The following is a 22,334-nucleotide window of genomic DNA, read 5'->3' as shown; positions in this document are numbered from 1 at the left end:
GTAATTGTTTCACCGTTTTATATTAGCCGTTACATAGTTTTTTTATATATGAAAACGTGCGCAATTTCATGTAGAATACAACAAAAAATAACTCATGGTTGTAGGTTTTATAAGTTTTGAAAAGTTTTCATATAAATCACAATAAATAGAAAAAAATCGAACTTTGGTCAACTTTAACTCCAACGAAATGGTCGGAAAATGCAATTGTAAGCTAAACCTCTTACAGTCTAGTAATATTCAATTAATTACCTTAATTTTGCAACAAATGGGAAGTCTCTAGCACAATATTTCGATTTATGGTGAATTTTTGAAAAATACTTTTTTTTACATCCGTGCATTACGAATTCATGCATCATTTTGTGATAATATTTTCTCTGTGTTGCTTTGATTGTTTTACAACTTGTTATATACCAAAATCATTGCAATTTAGTGTACAATACAACTAAAAAAATTAACTCATTAGCTTTAACCGTTTTGCTCGCAGCACGATTTGTATACAATTATATATGAAAATTTTTTTCGTGCTGTCATATATTCCAAAATTTATATAGGATATTTTTTTTTTCATTTCTGATGGTTGCAACTAAACTTCAGGCAATGACAAAAAAAGGGGCAAAAAATGAACTCTTAATCTTGAAAACTAAGCGTGCTGTGATTTTTTTAAAAAAAACTTTTTTTCCGCTTTGGCGCTAACTCCCGAACTCCGCCGGCATACGAGAGACACTTTGGGAAATAGCAGCTCAGCGTTTAAGGGTTAATTGGTGGTAAAATGCTATTCGCGATTTCTATGAGTTTCTTTAGCTTTTCATCAGTACTTTTAAAAATAATAAAAAATGTCATCTTCATACCTCACACATAAAACTGGTTTCGTTTCTTCATCACACCTGTTTAAAATTTCTTTTTCCACAAACTCCATGCAAATGTTAGCGAGGACAGGAGACAGAGGAGAACCCATGGCTACACCTTCTTTTTGAGCAAATCCCTGATTATTGAACTGAAATACAGTGGACGAGACACATAATCTGATTAGGGAGAAAAACTGCTCCGCTTGAATGGAGAAAGTCACATTACCTTGATCATGTTCTTCCTGTAACTTTGTGATCACATAATCTAATGGAACGTTGGTAAATAATGCCATACATCTAAACTCACCATCCTCCCATCTACCCAATTACTATCTTTGACCCGCTGTATGAACTGGAATGAATGCTGTAAATGAGCACTTGAGTGAGAACATGCCTAGATACTGACTTAGAACCTGAGCCAACCACTCTGCTAATGTGATTTGCGGTGAACCACAAGCAGCAACAATAGGACTGAGGGGCCACCCAGGTTTGTGAACCTTAGGTACACCATAAAACTAAGGTACACTTGGGGATCTTGAAGAGATTTTTTATAAGACTAATTCTTTGTGCAGAGGATCAGAAAGGGTATTGGCTATTTTTCTAAGTTTTCTATTAAATTCTTGTTGCATTTTGGTGGCAGTGGGCGGGGACTGCAGAGTGAGATACGTTTGGGTATCATTTGAAAGGGCATATGCTTTCTCCAAATAATCACTTGTGTTCATGACCACTAGAGCTCCTCCTCTGTCAGCTCTCATGATCATGATTTCTTTGTTTCTTTTTAAGGAAGCTAGTGCCAGGTGGTGCCTTTTTGATAATACATTAATAGACTTTTTATTTATATTATCATTCAGAATAGCACCTTTTAAGAAATTTATAGTAAAGTCTGGATATTTAAAATTAAACAAATTAATACTACTAATAGAGTTTAGTACATCGACAACCACCTCTTTGCCTGGCACAATCAAATCTGGCTGATTGTAGACGGTCTCGAAGTTCCCTGAGTGACGAGCTGACGTCATTCCAGATGTGGACCCTTTAGAACATTATATAAACTCTTGCGATAGAGAGTTTTCCCCTAATACTAGCAATGTTAAACCTTTCATAAATAACTTTCATAACAAAATAAGTATACCTTTATTTACTAATGTGTAGTTAACAAAAAATGCTAAACTATAAAAATCAGGATATGAGATGGGGTTAAAAACCTAATCTATTATCGTTGTTGTATGTTATAGTTCCTTTTGGCGAGTTTATTTTATTACTTTATTTTATTTTATTTTATTAGTACTTGCTGCAAGCATACTCAACAATCATACTGCTCGATCATACTCTCTAGAGAATGTAAACACTCCACTTGACTCCATAAATTAATCAGCTGGTTTCAATGGCGACCTCATTATAGAGTAACATATTTCAATCAAGCCTTTTAAGTTAAGTTATTCTGCATTTTTCCCTAAAATATTTCCCTTTACGTATTTGGGCCTTTAAGGCCGGGCTCATACGTAAAAATATACACACTCCACTACTCATTTTTTTTTTTTTTTTGTTTGCCCATTCGTGAGAGCTGTGTATGACCGCAGTATGAAGGTAAAATGACTAGATATAGATCGCTCATAATAATCAGTCATCTTGTGGCCTGTGTATGACTATGGCATGACTGGAATACACTTAAAAAGATTTCTTATAATTGGTCATATTGTGACCTGTGTATGATGGTAGTATGACGAGAATACACTTATAGAGACCACTGTCTTACTGAGCATTTGCATTCTTCCGTAGTCTCTTGAGTTTTATTTATTCGGGGACCTTCTTCCCAGGCCACTGTATAATGTAGTACCCTTCTTTCTGTGCTTGGAGTTATCTGTAGATAATGTGGTGTCCCCAGGTTTCCGCTGTAGGAAGTTTGGATATCCTCTGTACTTCATTATGCATTGGACCAGTTTTTATATATAATGGATGCCAAGGTTATTGGTCTGTAGACGAAACTGGCAGACTTTTTTTTTTGCTGGTCTTTCTTTAGAGAACATTTTGATGTCAGTCAGAAGGTATTACTGTGGTGACTGTCCATTTTATCCAGATATTGCTGTGGTGACTGTCCATTTTATCCAGATATTGCTGTGGTGACTGTCCATATTTTCTAGATATTACTCTGCTCTGTCCCTTTTTTGTAGGGGTTACTGTCCTGTCTGATACCTTTTAACCAGGTATTACTGTGGTGACTGTCCCTATCCAGGTATTACTGTGGTGACTGTCACCTTTTACCAGAAATTACTGTGTTTTGTCCATTTTATCCAGATATTACTATGGTAACTGTTCCTTTTATCCAGATATTACTGTGCTGTTATGGAGGAGTTATGGAGTTCCATTTGACAACATCTGTGTGTGAGAGAGAGAGAGAGAGAGAGAGAGAGAGAGAGAGAGAGAGAGGATAATTGGTGGTTGGATGGTTAACGACTGAATTGGCTGTTGGTGAGTTCTGGGTTGTCTGCTGGTGCTGTTAGAGATCAGAGTTGTGTGTTTTGAGCGAGTCTTTTTGGTGTCTTTAGTCAGAAGCTGAGAGAGTCAATGGTGTGGGCAGCAGTCTAGTGAAGGCACTGAAATTCGTTTTGAGTTGTTTGTTGATTTGTTGTTAGTTATTGTTAAGTTTGGTGTTGTTTGCTGGGAGTTGTTGTGCCTGTGTTGTATTTGTTGTGCTATGAGGTTTTTATCGAGTTATATTTGAGTTCCTGTTGGATTGTGTGTGATTGTTATTGTTGAGGGTGGTTGTAGTTCCGTGGTGTGGTTGTGAGTTGTTGAGTGTTGTTATTGGTGAGCTGTTGTGATTCCTTGGTGTTGTTAGTGGGTGTGTGTTGCCTTTTTGTGTTGTTTTTTTTGTGTTGGTGATTGTTTGTGCAGTGGTTTTTTGTTGTGGTTGCATTCCTTGTTTGTTGTTGGGTTGTGGTTGTTCCTTGGTTGTTTGTTGTGTTGTTGAGTTGTGGTTGTGTTGTGTTGTTGTTCTTGGTTTTTGTCTTATAGATTGTGGTCTCAGTGACCTCAACCAGTGGACAGCACAGCATAGCCCAGAGTATCTGGAGTGGTTGGTAAGTATAAGTTTTGAGTTTTTTTTTTTTTTGTGTAGGTATAGGTCAATTGTCCTGCTTGTATTTCATTGAAATGTATTGCTTTTCATTTCATGTTCTTTATTTGTTAGCGTCACTTTTTTCCCAACAGAATAATAACCGTATCTAGCATTTAAGTATTACTGATGAAAATGATAGTTCATAAATAGACAATTTTAAATGTTCAAAAAGATACAAAAAAAGTGCATACAAGTTTATTTCACCAAAAAAAAGTGCATTTATCTTACAAAAAATTTTGTCATTCGTGTGAATCCCAAGAAACCACTTGGGCTGTTAATAATACTAACAATGTTAAAACTTTCATAAATAACATTCATAACAAAATAAGTTTACCTTAATTTACTAATATGTGGTTAACAAAAAATGCTAAACTATAAAAATCAGAATATGAGATGGGGTTAAAAACCTAAGCTATTATCGTTGTCAGTCAAATCAAAAGCATTTTCAACTCTTACATTAAATCAAAGCAGTTTTAATATTATTCACATTATTAATAAAGAATGATTACCTGTTGCTTTCTCTCTCTCTTGTGAACAAACATTTTATCATTTAGGCCTAAAAAGCTATCGAAAGAATCACATATAAGTTGCACAGCCCATAATATCAAACAGACCTATTCTACTTTTAAAGCTCATTTTGGGGGTATATAATATCAGAGAAAGATCTACACAGCAATAGAGCTTGGACTGAGCCATAGCTAAGTTGCATTGCCACCAAACACGCTGACATTTACCTTAAGAACACAGGAGCCGTTGCCTGAAAAGCTTTACAGTATATTCAGTCACGAAGTAAAATCGATTAACCCAAAAGAGAAGTTTTTAGTCTCGGCCATAATTTCACAGGATAAAGAAAATTTGATTACATATCGTTTATGTTTTGGCAGCATCGAACGTTCATTTTATCAATTAATTGAGGTAGCTGCGTTAACAGTAATTTTTATATTGCCTCTCTCGTTTCAACAAAGTATCAAGTCTGTCTAACCATTCAGGATATGGTGAGAGACATACTTGATACGTGGCTGAAACGAGAAGGCAGTGAAACAATCACTATCAATGCAGTGACCTCAAATAATTTGACAGAATGCGCACTTGACACTGCCAAAAAATGGATGATATTTCTTGGTGAAACTGTACAGAACACAAGTAATTCTTGTCAACAAACGTCACTGAACATAATACTGTACCATCAAGAGGCAACGCGTGTCACAAAAGTTCCCTTAAAAAAATAATAAACAGATCTTCAAACCACATACAACTGTTTTCTTTGTTTGTTTGTATGGTGTTTATATGTTGCATGGAACCAGTGGTTATTCAGCAACAGGACCAACGGCTTTACGTGACTTCCGAACCACGTCGAGAGTGAACTTGAAACACTAATATATTAATCCACTGTCAAATTCATAGTAAAGGCATAGTTTTTCCACTCAATAAATATGCAGCTCATTCCTTCCCTTCTGCAACATATATATCTGTTTACAAAATAGAAAGCCCATGAGAATTTATTTTAGTGAATTCAACATTAATAAAAAAAAGAAAATGTAGTATTGATCATGGTAGAACTGAGCTACAGTTTTTACTAAGGTTAAATTTTAAAATTTTGGGTAGTCTTGAGATTAACCCCATAGCCTGAATGAATTCAATGAGAATCTGGTTGGTTGCTTAGGTTAAGCTGCCCTTATCCTGGCAAAACCTTGTATAAACCTCCACACTCTATCAACCAAACCCATTCCTTTCTCTGATTATTAAAGTCCTACCCTGTCAATAATGTGCTCAACATCAACTTGGTAATCCTACCTTTACCTAAGATAGGAACTTGGCCCATGATAAATTAATCTTAACGTTAGGCGCAAAAAAAAAAAAAAAAAAAAAAAAAAATAAAAATAAATAATCCCCTTATTAAGGCTACACTTACATTTACCCTTGGTAAAGGCTTATGTTAATATTTTCTTTGTATGACTGGGGGCAGTCCTTTCCTGGATAAAACTAAACTCATCTTTCTTGCATAGGTAAAATAATAAAGTTCAACCTGGTAAACCTACTATCCGTAAGATCCCAAGCTTTTCAAAACAATGCCTCAATACTAGAGTCAACTACACAAAGTTAATTAGTTAGTTATTACAGCTGTTGATACATTTCATAAACAAGCTTTCTATTCAATAATCCAACAATCTCACTCTCTATAAAAATAATGCACTCTCTTCATAACAGTAAGTAACCCTTTACAACAATTAAACCATCTCTTAGAGTGAATCAACTTCCTTAGTAACACATAACAGTGAAGCATTCTAACAAACGGTTAAAAGTACCTAAATCACCTTTCAAATTTCTCCTTAATAACTTAACAAACTTTTATATCAAGTCATCCTTCTTCTACATCAAAACCCTCTCTACGAGCAATATGTAACGCTAAAGATCTTGTTATATAAAGCGTTCCTTTTTATATAACCAGGCTGCCTTTCCTGGAATTAGGAATAAAAGACAGGGAGCCAATAGTTCCTCTTGAACTACTGTTGACTAAATTATTAATCCAATAAAAATTCAAATTAAAAAAAAAAGGCTAACTTCTTAACACTACAAACTACAGACTCAAACATTTCAGTTTTGTTTTCAAGCTGAAGCAAACTTTTACTGTAGACACTCAATGTTCCCTCACTGTAGTGTTGCCATCAACGATTATCATATCCTATATAACACTGGCGTACATTTAAAATAAAATTAAATCTATCTGTGACTTTAAAAAATGGCTACTAAAAAATACAAAACTTTTTAAGCCTACAAATGGAATTAATGAAATTCGGTCATCCTAAACATTCAACCAAATTAATTAAGAGCAATTACAAAACTAACACATCACTCTCTCAGCTACTCCCACATGGTCACATGGCAGTGGGAAAACTAGACAGTTCCTTTATCCAGTCCTTAACCACATAGCGAAAATAAAGTTACTGGTTCACCCCAAAAAAAAAAAAAAAAAAATTGCTGTAAGACTGCAATAAAAAACAGCTTCCTATAAAAATATTTATCATTATGAAAAGCACAAAACCTATTACACAATAGAATCCAGTTGACGATTTTAATGACAGATATCAGTTATTGGAAAGACTAAACAAAAACCTTATCAATTATAAAGAGGTTTTTAAATATAGCAGTTAAATTATTTACAAAGAAACTCAGAAATACAGCTCTGCTACCGTCACCTACAACAAACCTAACATGGTAAAGCTTGAAAAGAAAAATATTGTCATTTATATTTTGTTGAAACTCTTCTTCTTCTACACAGAATATCAAATATAAGCTTTCCTGATAACAAAAGAAAACATGTCATGAAATCCTTGAACTACCCACTTACTAGTAGTACAATATTTGCCAGCACCTTTCTCTGAGTTAAGTAAATTCCCACTGAAAATACATGCTAAAGGAAATTTCCTAATCAAAGCTACCAAATGAATGTGAAATCTGATGAGGGGTTAATGACTGTACTTCTTGATACTGCTACAAAAAATAAGTGACTTTCGCACCTTATCTACCATTTGTTTACTTAGTTGTGTTGGACTGAATGTATACAATACAACTTTTCTGTAAACTAAATTTGTACCTCAGTACTGTAAAGAAAGACTGGATGCTTCCTGTTCTGGCCTTCCCTCTTATTTAGTCTGTTCACTCTTCCAACTACGGGTTAAGCCACCTACTGACACACAATTACAATTGCAAACTGCAATCCAATTCCTAAATCAGTTTTAATGCAAGGCTGTCAGTGGTTATGAGGATGGACAGGCAAAAGCTCTATAACTATTCAGTACAAAGAAACCCTTACATTATAAGTAAAAAACACTGCTTTTATAATACGAAGTCACATAGGGAAGCTTTACAAACACATTCATACTGGGAAATTCTTTCTTTAAGACGCATTTCGTGGACGAAAGTGCAGCTAACTGATGAGTGGAATTCAAACCCGAAAAGTTATTAGTTGGACAAATACTGACAATATTTCATAAGTTAGTCCTACTGTGATTCCCAACACCTTCTGGGACATTTTAACGGATTTTTTTGGTTAAGTAAAAACCCCACAGGTTTTTATTTCAATACTGTATACAATGAGAATCTCTTTCAGTTGAAATATGTCCCTGCAAACCATAAGTGTACCATAATGCAAGCTTCTAGGTTGGAAAAATAAAAAAAATAAGAGGTAGCACGTAACCTGGCTAATGTATCCCAACCATAACAGATTACTATATTAATCAAGTTTTTCACTCTTAAGCTGACATACTACTGCATTTTAAAACTGGGTGTTTTAAGCAGTGTACTACACACTGTGGTTGCAAGGTAATATTGTTCTGTTTCAAAAGTAGAACATCCATTTACGCATATAAAACAGAAGCGAAACATCCTTTTTTCCAATACAAATTCCACCACCATGAGTTAAGCACAGCTGTAAATTCTGAATTATGATGGAAACCAGCTTCTATAATTAAATAAAAAACTCATTTCAAAATAAAAATAAAAAAACAAAGGCACTTGAAATCTACTTCTATACTTAAGCTGAATGAAAATAAAGAAGTCTGGAAGTACATAATGAGAACAACACACAATTTCAATACTGTATAGTTATTCATGGAGTGTTTTCAGGTAGCAAAACGTCTCCATTTAAGCAAAAGATCCAAGAAAAATTTAAAATCCTTTTTTATTCACATTACCTGGTATTTTTAACCTTTACTTGATTATTTGAGGGGGCCTCTCAGATTATATTTGAAAAAATGGTCTAGTTTAGATCAGTTTCGGAATTTTAGGTAAAATATTTTTTGTTAGGCTTCCATTCGCAAGGTTTGTGGTTCATCCCCACCAGCCCCAACAAATCAGCTTAAGTACGAATGGGTGCCCGCACCAGCTGGAAACTGGAAGGCTGTATACCACCTTCCAGCACCACTCAGGAGATAAAGGTGTCCTATGGTTTTAAAAATATCTAAAGCCTTTCGTGACATTTCCTTGAACTCTGCTTGACAAAATTTTCCTGAGTATTCCTAGTTTAGTGATCTTGATTAGTTTTTAATTTATATAAAGAAAATTTCCTGAACCTCAATGACATCCCTAATATATCTTCAGACCTTCCCTTCTATGCAACCTCATTGAAGTTGATATTCTTTTACCTCAATTCTGGTGACCTGTCTTTATTTAAGAGATAAACAGTTCAGCACAATGAAGTCGTAAAACATATATAAATTAAAAAGGTTTTATCCAGATCTTTCTTCATAATCTGTTAACGGATGATCTCCTCTGTTGTCTACAAATCTTTGGTAAGTTTCACCAACATTTTCTTACTGTCGGCAATCAATGTTTTCGTTTTTCAAGAGCCAATAGCCAAGGTGATCTTAAGTATACTCAGTATTCGAAATTTTCTGCCTGGCACAATGACTACGAAAATGTTTGCTGGGTGACACGGTTTGGAATTTATACATGCTTCTGACCCTCACTGGAAAATTAATGGGTTGCTACACCGTACAAGAGCATACTTCATCCATGAATAATAAAAGAAAGTCACAATGAGTCACATGTGTTTGCTGGAGAGTCTGTCGTTGATTCCATTTTCATCTATCACATATGTCACTGTAAGACCTGAAAAATATAAGGATGTTACATTAAAAGATTTAGTCTACCTTGGAGCTAATCCAACAAAAAATACATATATCAATGAAAATGGAGGACTACCAATAAATATAATTACATGCACAAAGTATTTGTCCACTTGTAATTTATCATTATTTCTGTTTTTACTGCTTTCACTATTATTATTATTATTATTAAAAGTGATTGCTGCTCGAGATGCGGAATATTGTCCAAACAACAGACGCCCTCCAGCCCCTGCAGCTCGACGAAGCCCTCACGGAGAGGGGATCACACATCAGTGGCATCTTCACCCAAGAGATGAAGGAAGCAGCCAAGGAGTTGAAGGCCAAGGAAGACATCACTGTGCGATGGGCAGGTAAGACAGCCGCCTTCATTTTAATAAAAATGAAGGAATACCATGAGAAACTCGATGCTATCCTGTCCAACTCCTCAAAGTTTGAATGTCTCACACAGAACCCCACGGAAGACATCAAAAGGGACGCCAACCGTGTCATCAGTACCATCAACACGGCGGCAACCAACACAGTCCACCTCCGCCCATCCAAGGGGACTTCAGCCTTGGTTACCTCTACGGGAACGTGAAAACCCACAAGGAAGGCAACCCTCTCCATCCGATTATCAGCCAGACGCCCACCCCGACTTACACCTTGGCCAAGCGCCTCAATAAAATTTTGACTCCCTACGTCCCGAGCCGCTATAGCCTGAGTTCATCGGTGGACTTCCTTGAAGAAATTCACAATCCCCCCGGCACTGGTATCATAGCATCCCTCGATGTAGAATCCCTATTTAACAACGTTCCCGTCGACGAGACCATTGACATCTTCATGGATCGCGTCTACCGAGACCTGTCGACGGCCCCCCTCAATATCCCAGAAGCCTCTTTGCGCACCTTGCTGGACATTTATACAAAGAGGGCCCCCTTCTCCACCCACCGAGGACAGATGTTCCACTAGAAAGATGGCATTGACATGAGCTCTCCTCTGGGAGTCCTCTTTACTAACTTCTATATGGGCGCTGTAGAAGAGAGGGTCTTCACCCAGAGCCAGCAACCCCGCAAATACGCCGTTACATAGATGATATCTTTGTGCAAGTCGACACCGAGGATGAGGTAGAAGCCCTTCGTTGCTGATTCCAGCATTGCAGCGTGCTAAACTACACAGTTGAGTTTAGCACTGACGATCGGCTCCCCTTCCTCGACGTCCTTATAACGAAGATAGAAGACAAATTTAGGAATGTGCCTCAACGGGGATAGTGAGTGCCGACAGGTTTAAGAGCACTACCGTTAGGTCCTTTGAGAAAACGGCCCTCTCCGATTGTTCTACCTGGCAAGACACACACTTTGAACTTGATAGAGCTTCACAGATGCTCGTGAACAACGGATGTTCTAATAAGCTCATTAACCGAGAAGTGCGCACCGCCCTCGAAAAATGGTACTCAAATGAGGAAGCAGGCCCACGACTCCGCCCCCACCAAGAACATCAAGATATATTATAAGGCCTTCGTGCACTCTCAGTACCGCGAGGAGGAGAAGTCGATAAAGAAGATCATCAAGGAAAACATCCTCCCCATTGAAGAAGGCAAGATGGTGGACCTTATAATGTACTACAAAAACAGGAAAACAAGAGACCTAATCATGAAAAATAACCCTTCACCGCCATCAGGAGACCCCCCTCAAGCAGACGAACGTAGTATACCAATACATATGCCCCACCCAAGGATGTCCTGGGAAGTACATTGGAATGACTACAATGCATCTTGCAAAGAGAATCTCCTATCATGCCCAAGAAGGGGCTATCAAGAATCACGCCCTCACCGCCCACAGAGACACAATATCCCGCGACTGTATTATCTGCAACACCAGGATAATAGGGAGAGTGCCCGACCCTCACCGTCTGCACCTTCTGGAGGCGTTACTCATCCAGGAGCAAAAGCCCTCCATGAGTATGACGCAGGCGGCCTTTTTGCTCCCGCCCTGCATGTGAAGGAACACACCAGTAATGGCAAACTTCACCATATCGCTGCGCGAAAACGCCCCAATTCAAGAAGAAAATAACACCGAAGACGACTTTAATACCATGAATAATACCAGCAATGACATCACGCGGCCATTGAACAATCAAAATGAAGCCTGGCGCGATGCTATGCAGCTGAGAAGATCAGCGTGCCTGTTGAGCATGCGCTCGGGAGCTGGCTTCAGCCTGCAGCCAGGCAGCCAATCATAAAGCAACTCCCCATTCACTAGCCAATGAAAAAGCAGCGGCATGAAGCCCTCTACTGCACCGCCACAATAAAAGCAGACAGACTCACACTCTCACTTCAGTCCATCACCCACCTCCGCCCAAGAGGATGTCTGAAGTTTTCAGATGAAACGTCATGGCCCCACAAAAAGAATAGAAATTGACTATTACATAATTGAGATATGTCAACCTTCAGTGCGTTGCTCACCAGTTCAAGCAACAATGAAAAAACAATAATTAGAAAAATAGAGAAGAACCTTTATAAAATTAATGCAGCTGAGGCAGCAATCACTTTTAATAAAACATGTTTAAAAGAGGGTTTACTACCAGCATATTATTATTATTATGTAGCTCTTATGCGTGCCAATCATTCACAGTGAAATATTCAAACATTTACAGCTAATTAATGTGTAAGATGCTTGGCTTGCTTAATTACCCCAATGTTACATATAAATATAGACAATCTAATCAAAAGTAAAAAATGCAACTTTCCAAAAAGGTACAGTTAACTCTAAATAATCTCCTCTGTTGAGAAGTAACCTTACACTGTCCAAAAATACTGTTAGCTGAAACTTTATTTTTTCAAGTCTTTTTGGATGGAAAGTCGACTTGGATTGGTACGCATCTCCCAAATCATTGCACCTGTTGCACCTAGTTCAGACAAAGCAATAAATGAGCCTAGTTGCAACCTGATACCTGAAGGAAACTGATACTGTACTACCTTTGTCCTACTTGGTAGTTAAAGGCTGAACTTCATCACCACTTACTTCTTCCAAGATTAGTGTGTCTGGGACTTTGTGTGCACACAAACAATTAAGACTAGGTAAATGTTGTGGGTTTGTATTGAATAAAATCATTTCATTAATTACAATAAACTACATTTTAAAATACACTAATTAAAGCAAAGAAGACAAATCACAAAGTATTGGCAGTCATTAAATAATGATTTGTAAGGAGCATGGGTTACCACATTAAGGCAAAAGATAAGAATATAAAGACAAGGTTAAGAGCACAAAGCATACACTACCAAACAATGGGCTTCATAATGAAGACAAAATACTCGTGAAGTTAATCACCACTGATTAACAAGACACTAAATTCTACTTTCTCCAGCACCACCAGATTGTGTACACATGTAAGAACAGCCTACTTTCCTTGATGTAATCTACCTGTTAATACTAAGTACACATGGCCAAATATTCTAGTGCTTAGATACACTACAAGACGGTTAGTAGGAGAAAACACTTGAGCGCTATCCAGATAAAAATTACCTGTATCCAATTATGGCATTCATGTGATGGTGGGAGTCCTGAAAGTAAAAAAACACTTGAATAACACTAGTACATGTGACTAAATAATCCACCTACAAAATGCAAATCTATGCTGCTTCTTGACTTCTTTACATCAATGTCAATCGGTCTCCAATAGGGGAAGTAATGGGAAATAACTTCTTGACTAATTACAATCATAAATCTAAAATAGTCTGTTCTCTCTCTCTCTTATATATCATTCTTTCTTATCAGTCACTGCAAAAGCCACATCACTGATACCTACTATGACAATTCAAAGCCTTGCAACCTGGTAACACATCCCCTAGGTGTTCAGTATATCCATTCTTGAGTGTCTAGTGTCGTTTTAGATCTATGCTTTTTATCTGGCATCCCTATGAGGGACCAGCGAGTGACTCAGCATTCTTTGAAACTGATTTATAATTATATTTAGTCAAGAAATTAGTTTCCAGGAAACTATTTGGACTGTTTATCTTTCCCAGGGTGCTGTGATGTACCATGCAAAATATCAAATACAATGTCAAACTATTTTGAGAAAGTCCTGTTTTTAGAATAAAATATTTTTGGAAACAAATTACTTTGCAAATAGATCAACTTATCTAAGTAGTATATGCTTCTCTGTTTGACCTATAAAATCCTTAACCTTTATTGTAAAGCAAACTAAACCAAGAATGTTAGAACACCGTACCATAACAAGACACTAAGTTACAACTCATACAATCAAATCCTTGGATTTCCAGGTCAATAAAAAACAGCGTTATTGAAGCGCCTGCTATAGTCAATTAGCTTGAAAGCACTGCAAGCCAAACAAGCTTCATTCATCATCTAACAATTCCAAACCCAATTTTATTACTGTGTGGATTGTGCTGTTGGTCTCTGCAGCTACATTTGTGTCAGGTCTATGCATAGTATGGGTGCCATTCAACACAACACTGGTTTCTCCATATATCTAAGATATTCTGTTCTAGTTGTAATAACCACATCCTTTCTGAACACTTCTGTGAATTCAGTGGCCAAAACTTGCTTTCCATCTCTTGCCAGGGGCTCTTCAAAAACTTCAAAGCTCCTTGTTTTTGAAGAATGTAATTCATTTTAACTTCTTACGTACAATATCACTACAAGATCATATAGCTTACATTAAACATTAACAAATTATCATGAGTTATTTAAACAATTTCTATACAACATTTTTGGTATTATAGAGCTAACTCATCCATAAATCAACTTATAAGTTAGGCTCTTCTTATGCATTTGTACCATACATTACAGTTGCAGATTCCTATTCTCATATAGAGTGGTGGCAATTAAGTGAGATTACACTAGAAAAGTGGGAGCTCTGGATGCATGTTTTTTCATACCATGCAACCTGTTTTTACTGAGTTCCCCCTCAATTATAAAAAGAGGGCAAAAGTGACTTCAGAAAAGAAAGTATTCATAATACAAGAAGATTACCTGTGTACACAAACATGACAAGCCTTAAAACACAAAATCAATGAACTTCAAATTTTCAATTGAAGTTTTTCTTGTTCTATTCAGACATTATATAACTCAAGAAGCTACTAAAACTATTTATTCAATCAACTTTTCAATGTGGATGAGTAAACCAGACATAATCCATGAAGGTTTTTTCCAGTGTGAAACAATCTCCCTTATACAACAAATCCACAATGAATCTAACTTCCACACAGATACAATATGACATTCTACAAAAATACCAAGGCAATAATAAATAAATTGCAAGTTAAGAGAATTTTGGAGATTTTCTAAATCATATGTGCTATTTAGGGGTCTATGTGTATTTCTTGAACATTGGAGGATACATTTTTTGATTTGGAAGAAATCTGAATCTCATATTTATCAATTCACTGAGACAATTCGTTTTAATTGAGAAGTATGGAGGCTTACTATTTATGAAAATGTTTCATGTCTAAATAAATTTTAGCTGGAGAATCACATGCCTGTATTTTCATTACATTTGCATTTTCATCAAGGTAAGTGTAAAGACGTGGGGGTTCACTATTTCCAACTTATGATGTATTTAGAGATTATTTAAAATTGACAGTATTCATTCTTAGTGCCTCGCTATGAATAGACGACAAAAATAGTTTCCCATCAGATGCAAAAGCAACTGCATTTACCTTCTTTATATGCGCCCTGAGCTCCCTTCATTTAGCTACATATCAAATATATTAAACATAGTGTTATTTTTACTTCTCATTTGTAATTTAATTTCAAAGTTTTGTTTCCAGTTAAAAAAGCCAATGAGTCAACTTTAGTTGCAGCCAAATTAAGGATTTGTTGGAATTGTCACAGATTTGATGCTGTTGCAAATTATATGAATAAGTCATCCATGTAGACATTATTCCTAACCCTCTGGTAGGTAACTGTTTTGTGACGTCACTGACTGCCAACAGGAATAGTGTGCTAATATGAACACTAATTTCAAGAACTTTTTCTAAGTTTAAAAGTCAATATTATCTATACATTTTTGGAAAGTATGTACGATCAGTTACGAAGTTTTTTTATGAATACTACTGACAAGCGACAGTGAATATTGTAATGCAATGTTTTCAGGACTTGAGTATCGCCATATGGTGGCAAATGCTAGTGATTATTCCACTTGGATTAAATTATACTCTTTAGAGAGAGAGAAAGAAAGAGATCAACACATCATTTTTAGACTTCAGTGGGGCAAATGAATGGGTTCCATTGGCACAAGGCAAAACTAAAGAAGTTGGACAGTTAAGTGGGAATATACCAAATGGGCTTACAGTACAACACACAAGGTGTACTGTAGGTGTAACTCCCTACAGAATCACAACATAAAACCATCAGTTAATGAATGATGTACTTAAGTAAAGTGAAAGGTCTGTTCTTGTATGAATGCCTTACAACTAAGTGACTCCTGTAACTAAAATATAAAATGTAAGCAGCTTGATATTGACACTAAGCCTTAAAGCTTGGAAAGACACTTTGAATTAACTTCAGCATTTTATCTGAAGTTTTCAGAAAGCTTTGAAACACATTCTGAAATACCTTCACGCTTCATCAGGAACTCTCAAATACAGTAGACTGCTGCCTACATCTGACTTATTCAACTTAGGATCATCTGCACTGAAGACCAAAATTTCCAAGACAAAATTAACAAAATGAAACTAAAAATTAAAATGATTGTTGATACATGAGATAACAGCTTATGTTATGCATCTAAAATATGATTAGTATGTAAAAAATAAGTTTGCATAATAAATAACGACAAACACTTATGTATAATGAAATACTGAACATCTAAAAAGTATACATCTGTATACAACAAAAATAAAAACATGCTGATGTTTACATGATAAATAAAAATACACATTTAACTTTGAAAAATCACAGAACAGAAAGTAACTCACACATAAATACCTGTAAAGTACTTTTACTAGTATATGTACAAATTTAGTGGATACATATTTACTACCAGGAATGATAAAGAATACAGGTCACAGTAAAAAACGGTAAGAGTAACTAGCGTGGTCATGGGTTTCCGAAGGGTATGTGGGTGGTCCCACGTAACTCATGACCAAAGTACAGATGCCAAAGGTTTTTTTCATATATGAACAAATATGCATTCCAATCGGAAGCTGGCAAAGTAACTCACATTGTCAGTTTATGAAAGTCTACCAACTTTACACCAACAGATAATATCTAGTTTTTGTCAGAATCTTTGTCTTTTTCAGTTTATCCAGTTATTCAATTCTCAAACAACTCGACTGTATAAAATTTTATGAATGATAATTTTAATAATAAACCAATAAATTATTTTAAATAAAAGTTAATATGGGCAAAATGTTTAAGCATCAAGGGAGTAAAAGAACACCACTTTAAAAAAACTTTATAACTTTCAAACTGTTGTTATTAAGAAACACTGAAGAGAGTGCATATTTAATAGTCTCCCTAATTAGTTATAAATTGCTTGGGGTCAAGGATGCAAAAAAAAAAAACATATATAAAATAAATAAATAAATAAACTGGGTTTTGGGAAATACAAGGAAACAAGATCAAATAAACAAAGGTTCCTCTTAAAAGAGTCCCAAGCAATAAATAAAAGAAACTCATTCTCAAAACACAAATCAAAATTCTGGCCAAAAGTGACAAAAACAGTAAAGTAAGAGGTCAGCAGAGCACACCGAGACCCAAACTACACAGATTGCAGTTAAAGCAACCCACAAGAAGATGGGTGGGGTTTCTAACCTACCGAGCGCCAAAGTGAACCTGCAAGTAGCGTACAAAATTGCTGACTTCACTTGATTAACCCAGTAGAGGTTATGAGGTGTCCACTGTGCAGCAAATACAATTGAGTGTCAATAGAGCAATTGTATATAACCCCCCTAAGTTTAAATACTTGAAACAGGAAATATTAAGAGGAGGAAATGGAACTGTTTAAATTTACACTGTAAACCTTTAAAATACAGGTACGGGCTATTATTGCTGATATCTTGGGGCACTTTTGCCAGCGATGTCAGAATTTAGGACTAGTTTGGTGTCTACTATTAATAATAAAAAAAAGACCAATTATTTTTAAAATTTTGATTACTAGGCAGTTATGTTGAAGACCACTGAACTGCTTAGGCTAAAACTGTACAAAAATAAACAGGTTTTCATCTTAATTAATATTTACAAAAACAAATACAACTATAACACATTTTTTAAAAAACAAAGAATAAATATATTTTAACTTGATAGAAGTAGTACTCAGCATTTTCTAATATACTGTGTGTACGTATTTGCAATATTGAGGCACAAAAAAGGTTTTATTAAATCCCTTGTGTCCTACTCTTATCTAAATAATTGCAAAGAAGGAATGAAATTTGTTTAAGAAGTCTCCAGTAATATATATATTATATATATATATATATATATATAATGTAGCATAAAAAAAATTCAAGCTCTCTTCCACAACTTATACTAATCTGTGTGGGTTCATGTACTATAGTAATGTACACAACACACCCACCTATAACATGGAAATCATTCTCTCTCTTTTGCATATTGCACAATTGCTCTCAATATTGGTTTTTAATCTATATCTTATAGCTATAGTTTTGTAAATCAACTGTAATAACATACAGTAAGTATATGGATTTTAATTACAGTACTATAACTTAAAAAAAATATATATATTACTCAGCGAAAAGGTAAAACTGGAAACCATGTACGTAACCCTTAATATGGCCTATTTAAACGTAGCATTCTAACTAGACTATATAATTTACTTATACTATATATGAATACAGTATATATTCACAGCCAGAGAGATTGTGCTTAAACAGCGACAATTTTTACACGTGAAAAGTGTTTTAATAAAAAGTTGACATAAAATCAACACGTCTCACTTCAACAACCAAAACATCTGTCAGACTTTATCATACCTGCGAAACTTGCCGAAACGTCGTGTGAAGTCCGAGGGCGACTGTATGAGAGCAGAGTAAATATTGGTGGCTACTTTTAGAATGCAAAGTAGCATGGGACCCAAAATGGCTCCCTCAGCACCCCAGTAGAAGATGCCACCAGCAACTGCCAGGCCCGTTAGGTACGGATGACTTCCCCTATAGTACAGGGTAAAATGAAAAATATGTCATAAAAATGCAAAGGCCTTAAATTTGAATGATGTCTATACCAGTCATTAGTAAGTTAAAAGGTTGAATATCACATCACAAACATAATCAATCATTACCAATTAGGTAGTACCCTTTTTAAATCAACACAGCCTTTAACCTCACGGGAAATTTAGCGTCACCCAACCCACTTGTTAATCTGGGCTTGTGGCTGGGTAAAAACACAGACTATTTCCTTGCAAGCATATACAATCAACTTGTAAAATCAAATAGTTCTCTCAGGATTTTTTAAAGTTGCTAAGTTCAGAAAACATCAAAGTGTGTTAAGTAAATTAAGAAGGCAAGACAATTACAAACGGTTCATCTGCACACTACATACCCCTTGATATCAGCATATATGGCAGTGTCAACACAAGACATTGGCAGAAGTTGAGCACCTAGCAACAAAAGTGCCAATGTGGGGGATCCCTGGCTCCAGCAGAGTTCAAGGGCACCGGGAAGAGCTGCCCAGTAAGTACCCAAGAGTGGAACAGCACCAAAAATAGCACCCAGCACTAAAAAGAAAATATTTCCATTACAGTATATGTAATATGTAAAGATTCATTACACTTAATATTTCACATTATTATATAAATTTATTATATATCCTCAAATGTCAACATCAGTCATGTTCTCCTAATATTTAATTATACAAATGCCTCTAGCTAATTAAATAATCAAATTGCTTAACTTTCATTCCAACCCACTGGTTCACATTTCTGCCACCCCTCGGGAAATTTGTCTACAACGTTTTCGTGTAAACTGCATCACAATAACAAAACCTGACTTAATGAAATGCGTGTAAGAGTACTATACTGTAGTCTTAATGTTTGTAATACACCTCAGAAACTTGAAAGCTTCTCACCTGCTGGAATATAAACAATATTTGTCGAAAAGAGGGAATGAAGCAGCCATGTCCACATTCCATAGAAAGCTCCCATCTTCAGCGATGCAATGAACACACCATTGACAGCATCCTCCACAGCTTTCCCTAAGCTGGACACACACACAAAAATGAAAGCTTAAAAAAAATTCCTTTCACCAATATTTCAGGTTTGAGCTGTAAACTACAATGTATGGAATCAATGTATGGAATAAAAAAACCCTTTGAGCAAACCATGAATGTTACCAGAATTAATATTACAATATAATGACAAATTTTCTAAGAGTATTTGTATTTTTCATAACTACAAACCTGAGGTCTTAACAATAGGATAATAAGATCATTTCTAGCGCCTAGCTGGATCTGGTTAAAACACAGATAAAAGCAAGGAATCTTGTGATATCTGGCAATGCATGCGTAGATTGGGTGAAGAGTGGTCAAAGACCACTCACCTACGCCACTGCGTCAGTCTTTCCCAACTCAGGATGTCTTAACACACAGAGGGGCGGCTAGAGGTGGGCAGTATAATGTTAAGACCTCAGGTTTGTAGCTATGAAAAATACAAGTTGTCTTAGAAAATTTTACATTTGTTCATACGCGAACAAACCTTCAGTCTTGACAATAAGATAGACTCATACTTGGAGGGAGGTACAAGATATCCTAGACTGGCTGGGGGCCTACCCACCAGTCCAGCTTCCAGAAGAAATGACTTCTGGAGAGGGACTGAAGCCCGTTGAGAAGCTAGATAAATTGATATCAAACCACTCAGACCCTGAGTGACGTACAATGATGTATGGGAGAACCATTGTATAAGGAACCAAAGAGAAACTTTGACTGTCCAATAGCAAACCAATACACCAGGGTTTGTACTACTCCCAACTCCTCCTTGCCAATTGCCAATGAGTAGAGCATATGCTACCGAATAGAGGGTATGATTTTGTATATTAAGTGACCACACTATCAGTATGACTACCTTACTCACCTGTATCAGACCAGTCCAGCGAATGACGTGTCTATTCCTTTAACCCGGCCAAAAGGAAGAAGGAAAGGTACAAGAGAAAGGAGACCAGCCAACTCACTCATTCTCTCATCTACACAATCATCTTAGGTAAGATACAAAAGTGCACTGTTAAGGGTAACTATGAGTTACATAAACTGTTGGGCAGCCACCACAGGACCCAGGGAAAACGTGTCCGCAGATCTGTGGGCAACATCCTTAAGATAGAAAGATGTGAACGTGGACTGGCGTAACCAAGTACCAGCGCTCAGCACTCTTATGTGCAGCCAAGTTCTTTTTGAAAGCCAGAGAGGGACCAATACCCAATACCAAACGTCATGCGCTCTAGCCTGACCAGACGTGGTGGTGGAATCATCAAGAGTCGAGTATGCCTGTCTGATGGCTTCCCGTATCCAAAAAGAGATAGTATTCTTAGACACCTCTTTCTTTGTTCGGCCTGTGCTAACAAAAAGTCTAAGGTGCCGAGTACTTTTAGGGTAGCAACGCAGGGCCCAGACAGGGCACAACAAAAGCTCTTGTACATCACCACCCACAAAGTCATACAGCGATGGAATGGAAAACAAAGTGAACCTGTCATCGTGCACAGAGGGATTTTGGGTCTTGGCCACGAATTCTGGAGCTCTCCTACCCTCTTGGAAGATGCCAAGGCCAGAAGGAAAACTGTCTTGCAAGTGGAGAAAAACCCTGTTTATGACACCAATCACAGTAGATCACGCATTTGCCTTGGTAAACCGCAACTTCTCCATTCTCTGATCTGACAGGAAAACTTTTGCCAGTCGTATCGATGACCATCCCCAGGTAGAGAATCCTTTGACTGGGTACGAGGTTCGACTTTTCCTGGTTGACTACGATGCCCAGTTCCAGACAGAACCGAAGTAGACGATACCTGTCCTGCAGCAGCTTTTCCCTGGAAACTGCCAAGACTAACCAATCATCGAGGTACCTCAGCAAACAGATCCCCTGAGCATGGGCCCAACTTGACACGAGAGAGAAGACCCTTGTGAACGCTTGAGGGGCTGTTGTCAGCCCGAAGCACAAGACTTTGAACTCAAAGACCTTGTCCCCAAGAGAGAAGTCGCCTTCCCTCACGGCTGCAAACACCAAACGCGGGGTCTCCATCTTGAACCATGTCTTCCTCATGAAGTGATTCAAGGTGGATAAGTCGATCACAGGCCTCCATCCTTCCGACGCCTTGGGCACCAAGGTGTGACTGTAAAACCCTGGAGATGGACGCACCACTTCCTCTATCGCATCCTTGTCCAGCATCTTCTGCACTTCCTCCCGAAGAGCCAAGAATTTAAGAGAATCTGGAGGACATGCCTTCCTGAGCTGCAGCTTGTCCAACAGAGGAGGAGAGAAGTCGAATGGCAGTAGGTACCCCACCCGAAGGACATCTACCACCCACTTCTCCGCCCCATAACTCTGCCACTTGGCCCTAGGGCCCGCCAGGCACCCCCCCCAACCTGTGGCGCAGAAGAGGGAGAGGCGCCTAACCTACCAATGGCCCCCTTTACCTCTGCCCCTTGGGCCCCTTCTTGGCTTAAAGGAACGAGAGTGAAAGGGGCGTTGATCCTCTGACCTAGGCCGAATCGAATGGGAAGGCCCTGTCGAACTTGAATTCCTCGACGGCCTACCAGGCGACGATCTCCTTGACTGCTGCTGGACAGGGGGAGGAGGAGGAGC

At 37.2% G+C, this 22,334-nt stretch overlaps 1 protein-coding gene across 9 annotated transcripts in view; it reads right to left on the bottom strand.

The window, feature by feature from the left end:
• Positions 1-4,142: 4,142 nt before the first annotated feature.
• LOC135214291 (transmembrane protein 245-like) overlaps positions 4,143-22,334 on the bottom strand; it is a 92,789-nt gene continuing 74,597 nt past the window's right edge. For 5 of the 9 annotated variants that reach the window (XM_064248422.1, XM_064248425.1, XM_064248428.1 and 2 more), the window contains 6 exons: positions 19,616-19,746; positions 19,091-19,265; positions 18,526-18,702; positions 16,148-16,225; positions 13,094-13,131; positions 4,143-9,573 (listed from right to left, as the gene is read on the bottom strand). In XM_064248422.1, coding sequence (XP_064104492.1) covers positions 16,150-16,225; positions 18,526-18,702; positions 19,091-19,265; positions 19,616-19,746 — 559 coding nt within the window. In that variant the 3' untranslated portion in view covers positions 4,143-9,573; positions 13,094-13,131; positions 16,148-16,149. Of the gene's footprint in view, positions 9,574-13,093; positions 13,132-16,147; positions 16,226-17,351; positions 17,434-18,525; positions 18,703-19,090; positions 19,266-19,615; positions 19,747-22,334 lie in introns of all 9 variants that reach the window. The other 4 variants (XR_010314318.1, XM_064248426.1, XM_064248429.1 and 1 more) reach the window with 4 other exon arrangements.

The sequence above is a fragment of the Macrobrachium nipponense genome, chromosome 45 (genome assembly GCF_015104395.2).
Source record: "Macrobrachium nipponense isolate FS-2020 chromosome 45, ASM1510439v2, whole genome shotgun sequence".
In the NCBI taxonomy this organism is placed as follows: domain Eukaryota; kingdom Metazoa; phylum Arthropoda; class Malacostraca; order Decapoda; family Palaemonidae; genus Macrobrachium; species Macrobrachium nipponense.
The sequence above is the reverse complement of the archived record's forward strand: the minus strand, read 5'-3'. Positions and strand labels throughout refer to the sequence as shown.